The sequence below is a fragment of the Lagenorhynchus albirostris genome, chromosome 4 (genome assembly GCF_949774975.1).
Source record: "Lagenorhynchus albirostris chromosome 4, mLagAlb1.1, whole genome shotgun sequence".
NCBI lineage: Eukaryota > Metazoa > Chordata > Mammalia > Artiodactyla > Delphinidae > Lagenorhynchus > Lagenorhynchus albirostris.
Window position 1 is genome coordinate 112,099,293 of NC_083098.1, and position 10,247 is coordinate 112,109,539.

The 10,247-nt window shown below is 50.1% G+C and overlaps 1 protein-coding gene across 1 annotated transcript in view; it reads right to left on the reverse strand.

Annotated features, from left to right (window-relative positions):
• The window catches only part of EVC2 (EvC ciliary complex subunit 2), a 140,569-nt gene extending 131,903 nt beyond the window's left edge, over positions 1–8,666 (reverse strand). The window contains exons 1-2 of the mRNA XM_060148525.1: positions 8,466–8,666; positions 1,390–1,444 (exon numbers count right to left, since the gene is read on the reverse strand). Coding sequence (XP_060004508.1) covers positions 1,390–1,444; positions 8,466–8,666 — 256 coding nt within the window. The remainder of the gene's footprint in view (positions 1–1,389; positions 1,445–8,465) is intronic.
• Positions 8,667–10,247: the final 1,581 nt, after the last annotated feature.

A 10,247-nucleotide genomic window follows, 5' to 3' on the forward strand; every position in this document is an offset into this window, starting at 1 on the left:
TCAGTAAGATTCTTAGTCTATATAGAAAAACCTGGATCCCAGCCCATCCTGGTCCTCAGGAGGCCAGAATTAGGCACAGAACCCAGAACACTCTCCCCGCAAGTCCCCGGGAAGTCTCTTCCTTTTTGCAAGTGGCAGCAGTCAGACTCCTGGAGGTCCAGGGCTGCCAGTGGTTGTCTTTCCCACCACGTGGAAAGAATGTTCCTGAAAATCACACTCACCAGAGGAAAGCAGGGGCCGTGATGGAAAGAGAAAGGCAGAGCCCTGACAATATATACACAACCATGTGTGAAACAGATAGCTAGTGGGAACCTGCTGTATGTACAGGGAGCTCAGCTTGGCGCTCTGTGATGACCTAGATGGGTGGGATGGGGGGCAGGTGGGAGGGAGGTCCAAGAGGGAGGGGATATATGCATACATACAGCTGATTCACTTCATTGTACAGCAGAAACTAACACAACATTGTAAAGCAACTATACCCCAATTAAAAAAAAAAAGAGAGAGAGAGAGAGAAAGGCAGAGCCCTGAGAACACCACTCCCGCGTCCAGCAGTGCCGAGGGCCTGCGAGGCCCAGTTATAGGGACCAACAAATTCCTCTTTGCTTAAGTTAGTTTCAGTTGAATTTCTGTCACCCAGTGTGGTAGGCTGAATGACAGTCCCCAAAGATACCCAGGTCCTAATCCCAGGAACCTGTGAATATGTTACCTTATATGGCAACAGGGACTCTGCAGATGTGATTAAATTATGGGCCTTGTGATGGGGAAGTAACCTGGATTACCCAGGGGCCCATAAATGTAATCCTAGGTGTCCTTAAAGAGGGAGGTAGAGAGAGATCTGAGAGGCAGAAGAGAAGGCCATATGCCCGCTGAGGCAAGATGCTAGTCTGCTGGCCTGGAGGTTGGAGGAAGGGGCCATGACCTGCAGAATGCAAGGAATACAGCTCCAGATCCTGGAGAAGGAAAGGCCTTCTTCCTAGGGCCTCAGAGGGCGTGAGGCCCTGCTGACACCTTGACTCAGACCAGTTAGACTGATTTTGGACTTCTGCCCTCCAGAACCATAAGGGAATATCTTTGTGCTGTTTTCACCACTAAATGTGTAATAACTTGTTACAGCAGCAAAAAGAAACTCGTACACTTGGCTAATACAAACATTCTGCATTTTCTTTATCAGATGCCTTCGGGGGGAATGAAGACAGACCACCTCACCCTGAATTCTGGGCTGTGCACCCAAACTCCAACGTGCTGCTGTAGCAGGTGACACACTGCCTTGCTCTGTAAGGCACGCTGGTGAGCAGGGGGAAGGGAGCAGAAGTAGGAGGGCTATGGCTTTAGGGTCTGGTTCTCTCTCGTGGTCAAATCAATAAAAAATCAACCAAAAGAAAAACTTACCTGCAGTCAGAAAGTGAGAGCTTTCCACACTGGGCCAAATCCCATGGGGCAAGTCCTAAAAAGAGTCAAAAGGCACAAAGACATTAACGAAGGACATACTAGGAGTGGCTGAAAGCCATTTTTGTAAATGGCTCACGTGGAGAGGAGCTGCACTTTTATCCAGAAGTCTGATGTAAATCTTTCTAAGTCGATCATCCCACCAGCTTTTGAATACAGGATGATGTAACTGCAGCTCTGGGAGCTGTCTAGGGAGACAGCAGAGTGTAGGGGAAATTTTATATAGTTGGACAGACCTGGGTTCAGATCCCATCTCTGCTTTTCACAAACCCCGTGATGCTGGGAGAGCCTCAAATCTCTGAACTCCCAAGATCCTGCAAGTTTTCACAGACTGGCACATAAAACACTAGCCCGGGAGTCCGGAGAACTGGATTCGAACTGGACCATTTACTCGCTGTGTGTCCTTGGCCAAGTCTCTCAGCCTCTCTGAGCCTCAGATTCCTCCTCTGAAGACTGTGGACCTCAAAGCGTCCTCCCAGCTTGCTTCACCTCGTTCAGTGATGAAAACTTGTCTAAATGGGGCCCAGCCAACCCCTCCACTCTACTTTTGTAAAATACTGAGGCTTGGAAAGGCCCAGACCCCACCACTATAAAATAATGATAATAATAATTACTGTTATTATAGTGCCCTGGCTACAGCCATTGAAGTGGGCCAAGCCGTCTGTCCACAGCAGCATTATTCACAGTAGCCAAAAGGTGGAAGCAACCCAATGTCCACTGATGGATGGATAAGTAAAAGTGGTCCATGCATACAATTCTACTTATAGGAGGTATGTCAAATTCATAGACAGAAAGTAGAATGGTGGTGGCCAGGGGCTGGGGGACAAAAGAATAGGGGGGGTTGTTGATTAATGGGGACAGAGTTTCAGTTTCACAAGATGAAAAGAGTTCTGGAGATGGAAGCACAAGAGTGTGAATGTATTTAACATCGCTGAACTGTTAAGAGGGTAAATTTCGTTATGTGTCTCGTGCAACAATTACAAATATAAACAAAGAAATAAATAAAGCAGATCTGTGATCACCTAGAAAGAACTCTAATATATATCAACTAAGATCCCTAGGTCATAAAATTATGAATAATATGGTTTCATTTAATAAAAATGGCATTTTTGTATGCTTAAGACATTATTATATATTTAATAATTACATTTAGGTATTTATATTATCTTTAGTTTTATATAAATTACAGTTAGTTTACTAGTATATATTTACATATTTACTTACATATTTAATAACTTGAAAGTATATCTATATATATGTAGATATTTAACAATATACTTAATACTAATTATTTATACATTTAATATATAATTACACGTTTTAACAATATATAATATCATAACCACGCATTATTTTTAAAAGCCTAGAAAGGAGTATGCTGAAATCTTAGACTTTGGGTCTTGGGGACCAAGTCTGTGCACAGTAGAGGGGAGAATCCCTTGTTTCCACGCCACCTATATTGTTTCATTTCTTGTAAGAGGAGCGTGTGCCCACGTGTCATTGCAACAACAGCAATAAGCAGAACATAGACTGAGTGATGGGAACTACGCCTGTTCCTTCAGGGTCTTCCAGGCCCCCCACCCCCAATGTGAACGTTGTCCCCGACACCCCCTCGGACAGGTGTGTGTGGCCAGGGCAACCACTAATCCATAACGTGCCTTCCACAAGGTGGAAAGAGATGCCACTTCCTCAGAAGAAGAATGCCGTATGCCAGACACTGATGTGGATGGAATAAGTCTTTGCTGCCATCTGGCAGGAAAAAAAAATCTCCTAAGAGCATACATCCAGCCTGCGCATAGTGACCTCCTTCTAGCAAGTATGGTACAGGGGGAGGGGGTAATTTCACAGTGGAGCAACCTGGCCAGCGCTGGTCTAGCCGGGAGTTCAAGGTCAACACCGACAGCGAAACATCCCAGAAAACTTCCTCTTAATGGCTAATCTCTACTTCTGAAATTGAAGACCATGGCATAGTTTCCAACTTATTTAATATTTCTTTCCCTTTGACTGGGAATCCACTAAAGAATCATTTTTGTCATTGTGTGTTTCATTTAAGGAAACATTTACTAATATGATCATTTTTACTGTGTGAGCAGATGTCTTTTCCCAATTTAATTCCTGGAAGCCAGGAAGAATTCCAAGCAACTCACAATTATTTGACAGTCTTCCATCTTTGTTTCCACTGGTAGAAACAGCCTTCTTAAATGTTCAACTCTTTCAAATAAATTAATAATATCTTGAATTTATGTTCATGTCTAATCTAACGTTCCCAAACTGGGATAATTTCTAGTCAGAGAAAATTCCCCAAAGCTGTTTTGTAGGACAAGGTGTTCTGTACATTATTTTTTATGTGGCTGCATATCATTATAAACATAGAAACAGCAGTTTAATGTATCTAAATCTGTCTTCCTTTGATGCTCATAAATTGAATATGCCCTTAGGACCATGTGGGTGTTTTTTCACTGTTATAAACTATAGTGAAACCTGAAAACAAACAAATGAAAAAAAAAAAAAACGCCAATAGCGATAAATCATGTTACTAGATGCGCCAAGATGAATCCCAACAGAGGACACCCTGCAAAGTACCTGCCCAGTCCTCTCTAAACTGCTGAGGTCCTCAAGACAAGGAAAGTGACAGCTACACATAAAGTGGTGTCCTGGATGGGGTCCTGGGACAGAAAAGGACATTGGGCACAAAAGCTAAGGAAATCCGAATAAACTATGGACTTCTACAATAGCATATCAAGGTTAGACCATTAACTGTAATAAATGTATCTTACTAATGTAAGACACTAATAGTAGGGGAAACTGTGTATTGGGGGGGATATATATGAATTTTCTTTACCATGTGTACAATTTTTCTAAAATCAAAAACTGTTCTAAAAACTAAAGTCTGTTAACCAGAGAAGACTAGAATTCATTCGTGAGGTCTCTGGGGCAAACAGTGGTGCTACGGGGCACCCAACTCCGACACGACTGCCTATACGACCCCTGCCCCTGGAACTTTCCATCCATTCTTTCACCCAGCCTTTGCCACTCGGCAGGCTCTGTGGCAGGTCCCTGACCTCACCGACGGACAGAGGTCCCCTTCCCAACAGACGCTTCCGCTTGAGGGGGAGGGGCAGGATCCCAGGTAGCAAATGACTCGGGAAGCCCTCAAGTGCCAGGGACCCTTGGGGACCCTTGGCTGTGGCTCCCTGAGGTCTCGCGGATCCTGGGTCTCACTAGCCTAGGGGTGACTCTCTGGGGGCTCCTTGGCCGCCGTGAGCAGCCTGCTCTCACAGACACCACACCAACTGCCAGTCGATACCCACCTTCAATATCCAGCCTTCCCCTCCCTGGTGATCCCCTTCTCCGAGATGACACAGCTCCTGACAAGGTCACCAGGACCTCTACAAGGCCTCAGTGCACAGCCAGCTCTCCATCCTTATTGCACACAACTCACCAGCAGCATTTGGTATGTGAGTGTATTAGCATCCTATGGCTGCTGTAACAAATCATCACAAACTGAGCGGCTTAAAGCAAACACATGTCTATTATTGTGCGGTTCTGGAGGTTAGGAGTCTGACATGGGTCTCACTGAGCTAAAATCAAAGTGTCTGCAGGGCTGCATTCTTTTCTGGAGGCTCTGGGTAAGCCTCTTCCAGCCTCTAGAGGCAGCCCACACTCCTTAGCTCACGGCCCCTTCCTCCATCTTCAAAGCCAGCAGCGGTGGGTTGAGGCCTCCCCGTGCATCCCTCTGACCTTCCGATGTTACATCTTCTGACTCTCTCCTGCCTCCCTCTTCCATTTTTAAGGACCCTTGGGATTACCCTGGGACCACCGGGATGTTCCAAGATAACCTCCCTTTATAAGGTCAGCTGATTAGCGACCTGAACACCACCTGCAATGTTAATCTCCCTTTGCCATGTGATGTAATACGCTCACGGGTTCCAGGGATCAGTATGTGAACAGCTTTGGGGAGCCCTCTCTCCCTCTGAAATACTTTCCTCCCTTGACCTGTGGGTCACAGTCTTGGTCTTACCTCCTTTGCTGGATGCCTGGCCCTGGTGTTGCTCCAGGCCTCTGCCCTAAGGCCTCACTCTTCTCAAACCAAACCATACCTACTCCCAAGGGGAACTCAGCCAGGCCCTGTGGGGTTAAAGGCCTGTGTACACTGTCCACTCCTTGATATAGATCTCCGGCTCAGATTCCTCCCCCAGATCAAGACTCACCCATCCCCCACTCTCCTGTACATCTCCACCTGGATGCCTCATAGGTACGTCAAACTCAACAAGACCAAATCAGAATTCCTGATTGCCTCCAAGGTTTCTGCATATTAGCTAATGGTATCTCTAGTCTCTCATCTGCTCAGGCCCAAATCCTTGGTTTCATCCTTGACTCCTCTTCCTCTCTCTCAACCCACATCCAATCCCAGCAAATCCCCTGGCTCTACTTTCAAAGTATATCCCCAATCCACAACTTCTCAGCAGCCCTCCACTAACCTCCCTGGTCCATTTCACCTCCATCGTCTGCCTGGTCTCCCACATGCCTCCTCTCTTGGTTTTTCTTTCCACCTCTGCCCTCTATCCTCTACTCCCACACCTGCCATGGGGATGCTTTAAAAAGACGAGTCAGGGCTTCCCTGGTGGCGCAGTGGTTGAGAGTCCACCTGCCGATGCAGGGGACACGGGTTCGTGCCCCTGTCCGGCAAGATCCCACATGCCGCGGAGCAGCTGGGCCCGTGAGCCATGGCCGCTGAGCCTGCGCGTCCGGAGCCTGTGCTCCGCAACGGGAGAGGCCACAACAGTGAGAGGCCCGCGTACCTCATAAAAAAAAAAAGGACAAGTCAGAGCAAGCCACTTTTCTGCTCAAAACTCACCCATGGCTTCCATCTAACTCAAAATAACAGCCAGTCTTAACCATGGGCCACAGGGTCTTTCCTGATCTGGCCCCCCCTCACCCTCTAGCTTCACCTCGTCCCCCTCCTCCCTTCTCCCCCGACCCCTACTCAGGCCACACCAGCCTCCTTACGGGTCCTGGGCCACACTAAGCACTTCCCACCTCTGGCCTTTGTCCTCACTATGATCTCACTCTGGAAAGTTTTTCTCCAGAAGCACCCATGCCCCTCCCTCATTCCATCCAAGGCTCTGCTCCACTGTCATCTCCTAAAAGCGCCTTCCACCCTGACCACGGCTCTCAAGGTCATCTCTGCCAGTCCACTTTGCCCACTGTATTTCTCTCTACAGCCTGACCACCAACTGCCACACTATAGACTAACACCATTTAGTGTCTTTCTCCTGCCCCAAGAATGCAGGTCTAAGAGCAGAGACTGTCTTGTCCCCTTGTATCTCAAGCGCCCAGGACAGTCTGGCACCCAAAGGCCCTTCCATAAACACTCAGAAGCCTCTTGTCCACTCAAGCCTTCACTGTTTCTCTCCTTCTGACAAACTTCCAATAGCACTTTCTGGGATGATGGAAATGCTCTATGGTCTGGGCTGTCCGATATGGGAGCCACTAGCACATGGGGCCATCGGGCACCTGAAACGTTTAAGTTCAAACAGCCACAGCGTGGCCGGAGCCAATGTACTGGACACAGCAGTTTTAGAACAACTGGGAAACAGTTGTAAACTGGCTGTTAGCTTGCCCTTTGCAGGAGGGGAGAGACAATAAGTTAATGTGAGCATTTGGGTTCCAGTTTTCAAAGCACGCTTTTGTAGAGCCTGGCATCCATGTAAATGTTCTGGCATTGGCTTCCCAAAGGAAAGATCAGGTGAGGACAGGCGAGGGAGCTCTGAACGGGACAGCCATTGTGAGAGCACAGGACAGGCCTGGGGGTTTGGCTCCCTGGGCCTTGGTTTTCTCATCAGCAAAATGGGCCAGATACTTCCCACCACACCAGACAGGAGCAAGTGAAAGGACCTTGTGAAAATGTTCATCATGAGCTTTATAAAAGCTCAGTAAATTGACACAGCATTATTACTTTGTCTTCTCTAGTGAAAACCTAAGAACTAATCATAGACAGTGAAGGGAATCTCATTTAAGAGACCTAAAAATCTGTAGCAAGTGTAGCAGGCGCCCTGGGGTCTACAGGTAGAAAACTCAAAAGGACAAGAGGAGCCGGGCCCTGGGGGAGGGCTGGGAGGACCACAGGGCAGCGATGGGCCAGACCACTGGACAGACGTTCCTGGGAACAGAAGCCTGGATTTGCAACAGGGGTCAGGGTGGAAAGGGGATATAAGTGGCGAGTGGGGGGCGGGGCAGAGTGGTCAGGTGTCTACCATGGGCAGGTCACCTAGAGGTGGGGGGAGGAATGGACGGGAAATTAGGGGGTGAGGGTGACCCAGAGGAAACAACCATCAAAGGCCAGAGGCTGAGGGGTGGGGACTGAACCTAGTGGATGCAGCCGGGTGGGCAAGGGAGTGGGGAGCAGACATCAGAACTGATAAGGAGGAAAAGGCAGGGGGACTGGCGACCAGATTTGGCGGAGGGAGAGGGGAAATCTAGGGTGACAGCCAGAGCTCTGTGCCCTCCCAAGTTAGGGACCACACAGGAGGGGGCAGGGTCAAGTAGAAAGTAGCTAAATTTGCAGTCACAGGAAACCCCAACAATAGTGCCTTTCATCAACTGCTACCCTCTCCCGAGGCGCTCACCTGTGTGAGATGCGCTACCTACATTCCTGAGCTCATCTAAACTCTCACATCGACCCTCTGGGGTGGACCCTGCAACAGTTACAGATCAGGAGACCGAGGCACGAGAAGCGAAGCTACCTGCCCTAGGTCACAGAGCTCTTAGGTTGCTTAGGGGGGGTCGACCCGGCCTCTGGCAAGGTCCAAACCCACAGCCACCAGCCACACCGCTGTCTCCACCTTTCCAGGGAGTTTTCTGGCCACAAGCGTTAAGGAACACGGGTTGCATCCTACTCAGATCCCGCCCTCCCTTTAGGGTAATTTCCCTAACCCGAAGGGGCCTCCCCGCCGCGGGTATAGGGTGAAGCCAAACTTCCCAACTCAGTCCCGAGACTGGGGGCGGGCCCTCCTTACCTCCGCGGTCTGCTCGGGCCCCACCCCGGGAGCGGAGCGGGGATCCTGGGGAGGCTGGGCACCGAGGGGGCGCCGGAGGGGCCCCGGGTCCGCGGGGAGCCGGCCTCGGTCCCCGGACCCCTCAGGCAGCGCCAGGGCGGCAGCCAGGAGGCCCCCGGCCAGCACCCACGTGGCGCGCCCCCGGGCGCCCGCCGAGCCCATCGACAGCCAGGGACGCGAGACCCCAGACGTGGCTGGGGAAGGCCGAGTTGGAGCAGCTTCCGGACCCCAGGCCCGCCCCGCCGCCGAGCATGCTCAGTGAGAGCCTCCGCGGAAAGTTTCCTGGAACAGACACAGGCATCTGGGGCTTGGCGGGACCGGAGGAGGCTGAGGACCAAGACTGGCGTGGGAGGGAGGGAGCCAGGCTGGCGCGGCGGGCGCTGGGCGGCCACACTTGAGTTTGATCGCGCCCCAGCCGGGGTCTCTACCAAAATCAGATTGGGTGACCCCTGCTTCCAAAGATTTCAGGGGTTCCAAGTGCCCCTCCATTAATGCCTCCTCCGTTCTCTAAGTCTCAGCTCAGACTCACCTGCTCCAGCAAGGCTTCCCTGACACACACACACACCGCTGAATCTGGAGTCTGCCCAGGCCCACCAGCCCCCTATTAGAGAACTGTGAAACTTTTGGAGAGGCAGGGTCATGGGGACACAGGACAGCAAGGAGAGGGGCTGGGAGGGAAAAGGCAGCTCAGAGGCTAGAGAGGAAGGCCGCTGTTCATGTCCTGTTGGGTTCTGTTCAACCCAGTGAGGTTCCCACTGTGTGAACCCTTGCTGTGGATGAGCCCTTGAACATGTCCAAGAAGCCACCCTCACATTCCCCCAGGAGGGAGGGGTGGGCAGGTGGTTAGGACAGCCACTGGGGGACCTCTCTGGGGAACCAAAAATAGGGGAGCTGGTGTCTGGAGCCAGGAGGCAGCAGCTGAGCAAACTTCCAGAACTCTCCATGACAGCAGGGCTGTTACTTCCCTGGGCCCCCAGCGACAGCTTACACCTCTTCACCCTCCTGCAGCCTTCCTGCAGGGCAGCCTCAGGCCAGGAAGCCTGGCACCTGTGCTCCTTCTTACCCTGCCCCTCCGAGGACCGTCCTTTCCTGCCTTGACAGAGACAAGACAGTGGGGTTTGGGAATCTGAGAGTTTATTAGCCAAGCTTTCCACACAGGGTACACTGTCCTTGGGGGTACGCAGCGTGTGCCAGGAGTGAGACAAGGCCAAAGACTAAATGCTAGCATATTGCTGGAGCATTAATTCTATTAGTGAGAAATGTAAAGGATGATTTCGATATGCAACCAATTTTATAATAAACATGCAAAGAACACTACATTTTAAGAAATGAAAGCCTGAGTATCCAAGGGAATAGCCAGCATAAAGCAAGAACTTCTGGTTGCCCTCATACATGTTCCCAGGAGCCTTGGAGCTGCTCCTAAGCAAACATTTAAGAAGCACCGCATGGCAGAGAGTGTGAGTCCTGAAACCAGACAGACACGGGTGTGAACATATGTGCCCAGTTTCCTATCGCAAGACCTTGAATGAGCCACTTCTCCTGTCTGGCTGTCAGTTTCTTCATCTATAAAAACTAAATCTAGGTAATAGTTCCCATCTTGCCAACTTGGAAGGAGTGAAGAGGAAATGAGTTAAAAAGCCAGAAACTTGAGCTGGACATCCAGGTCAAGGACAAAAAACCCCTCTCTGGATCCCCAGAGATCCCCATGGTACCCCTACTCTGGCCCTCACAGGGAATTAAGCT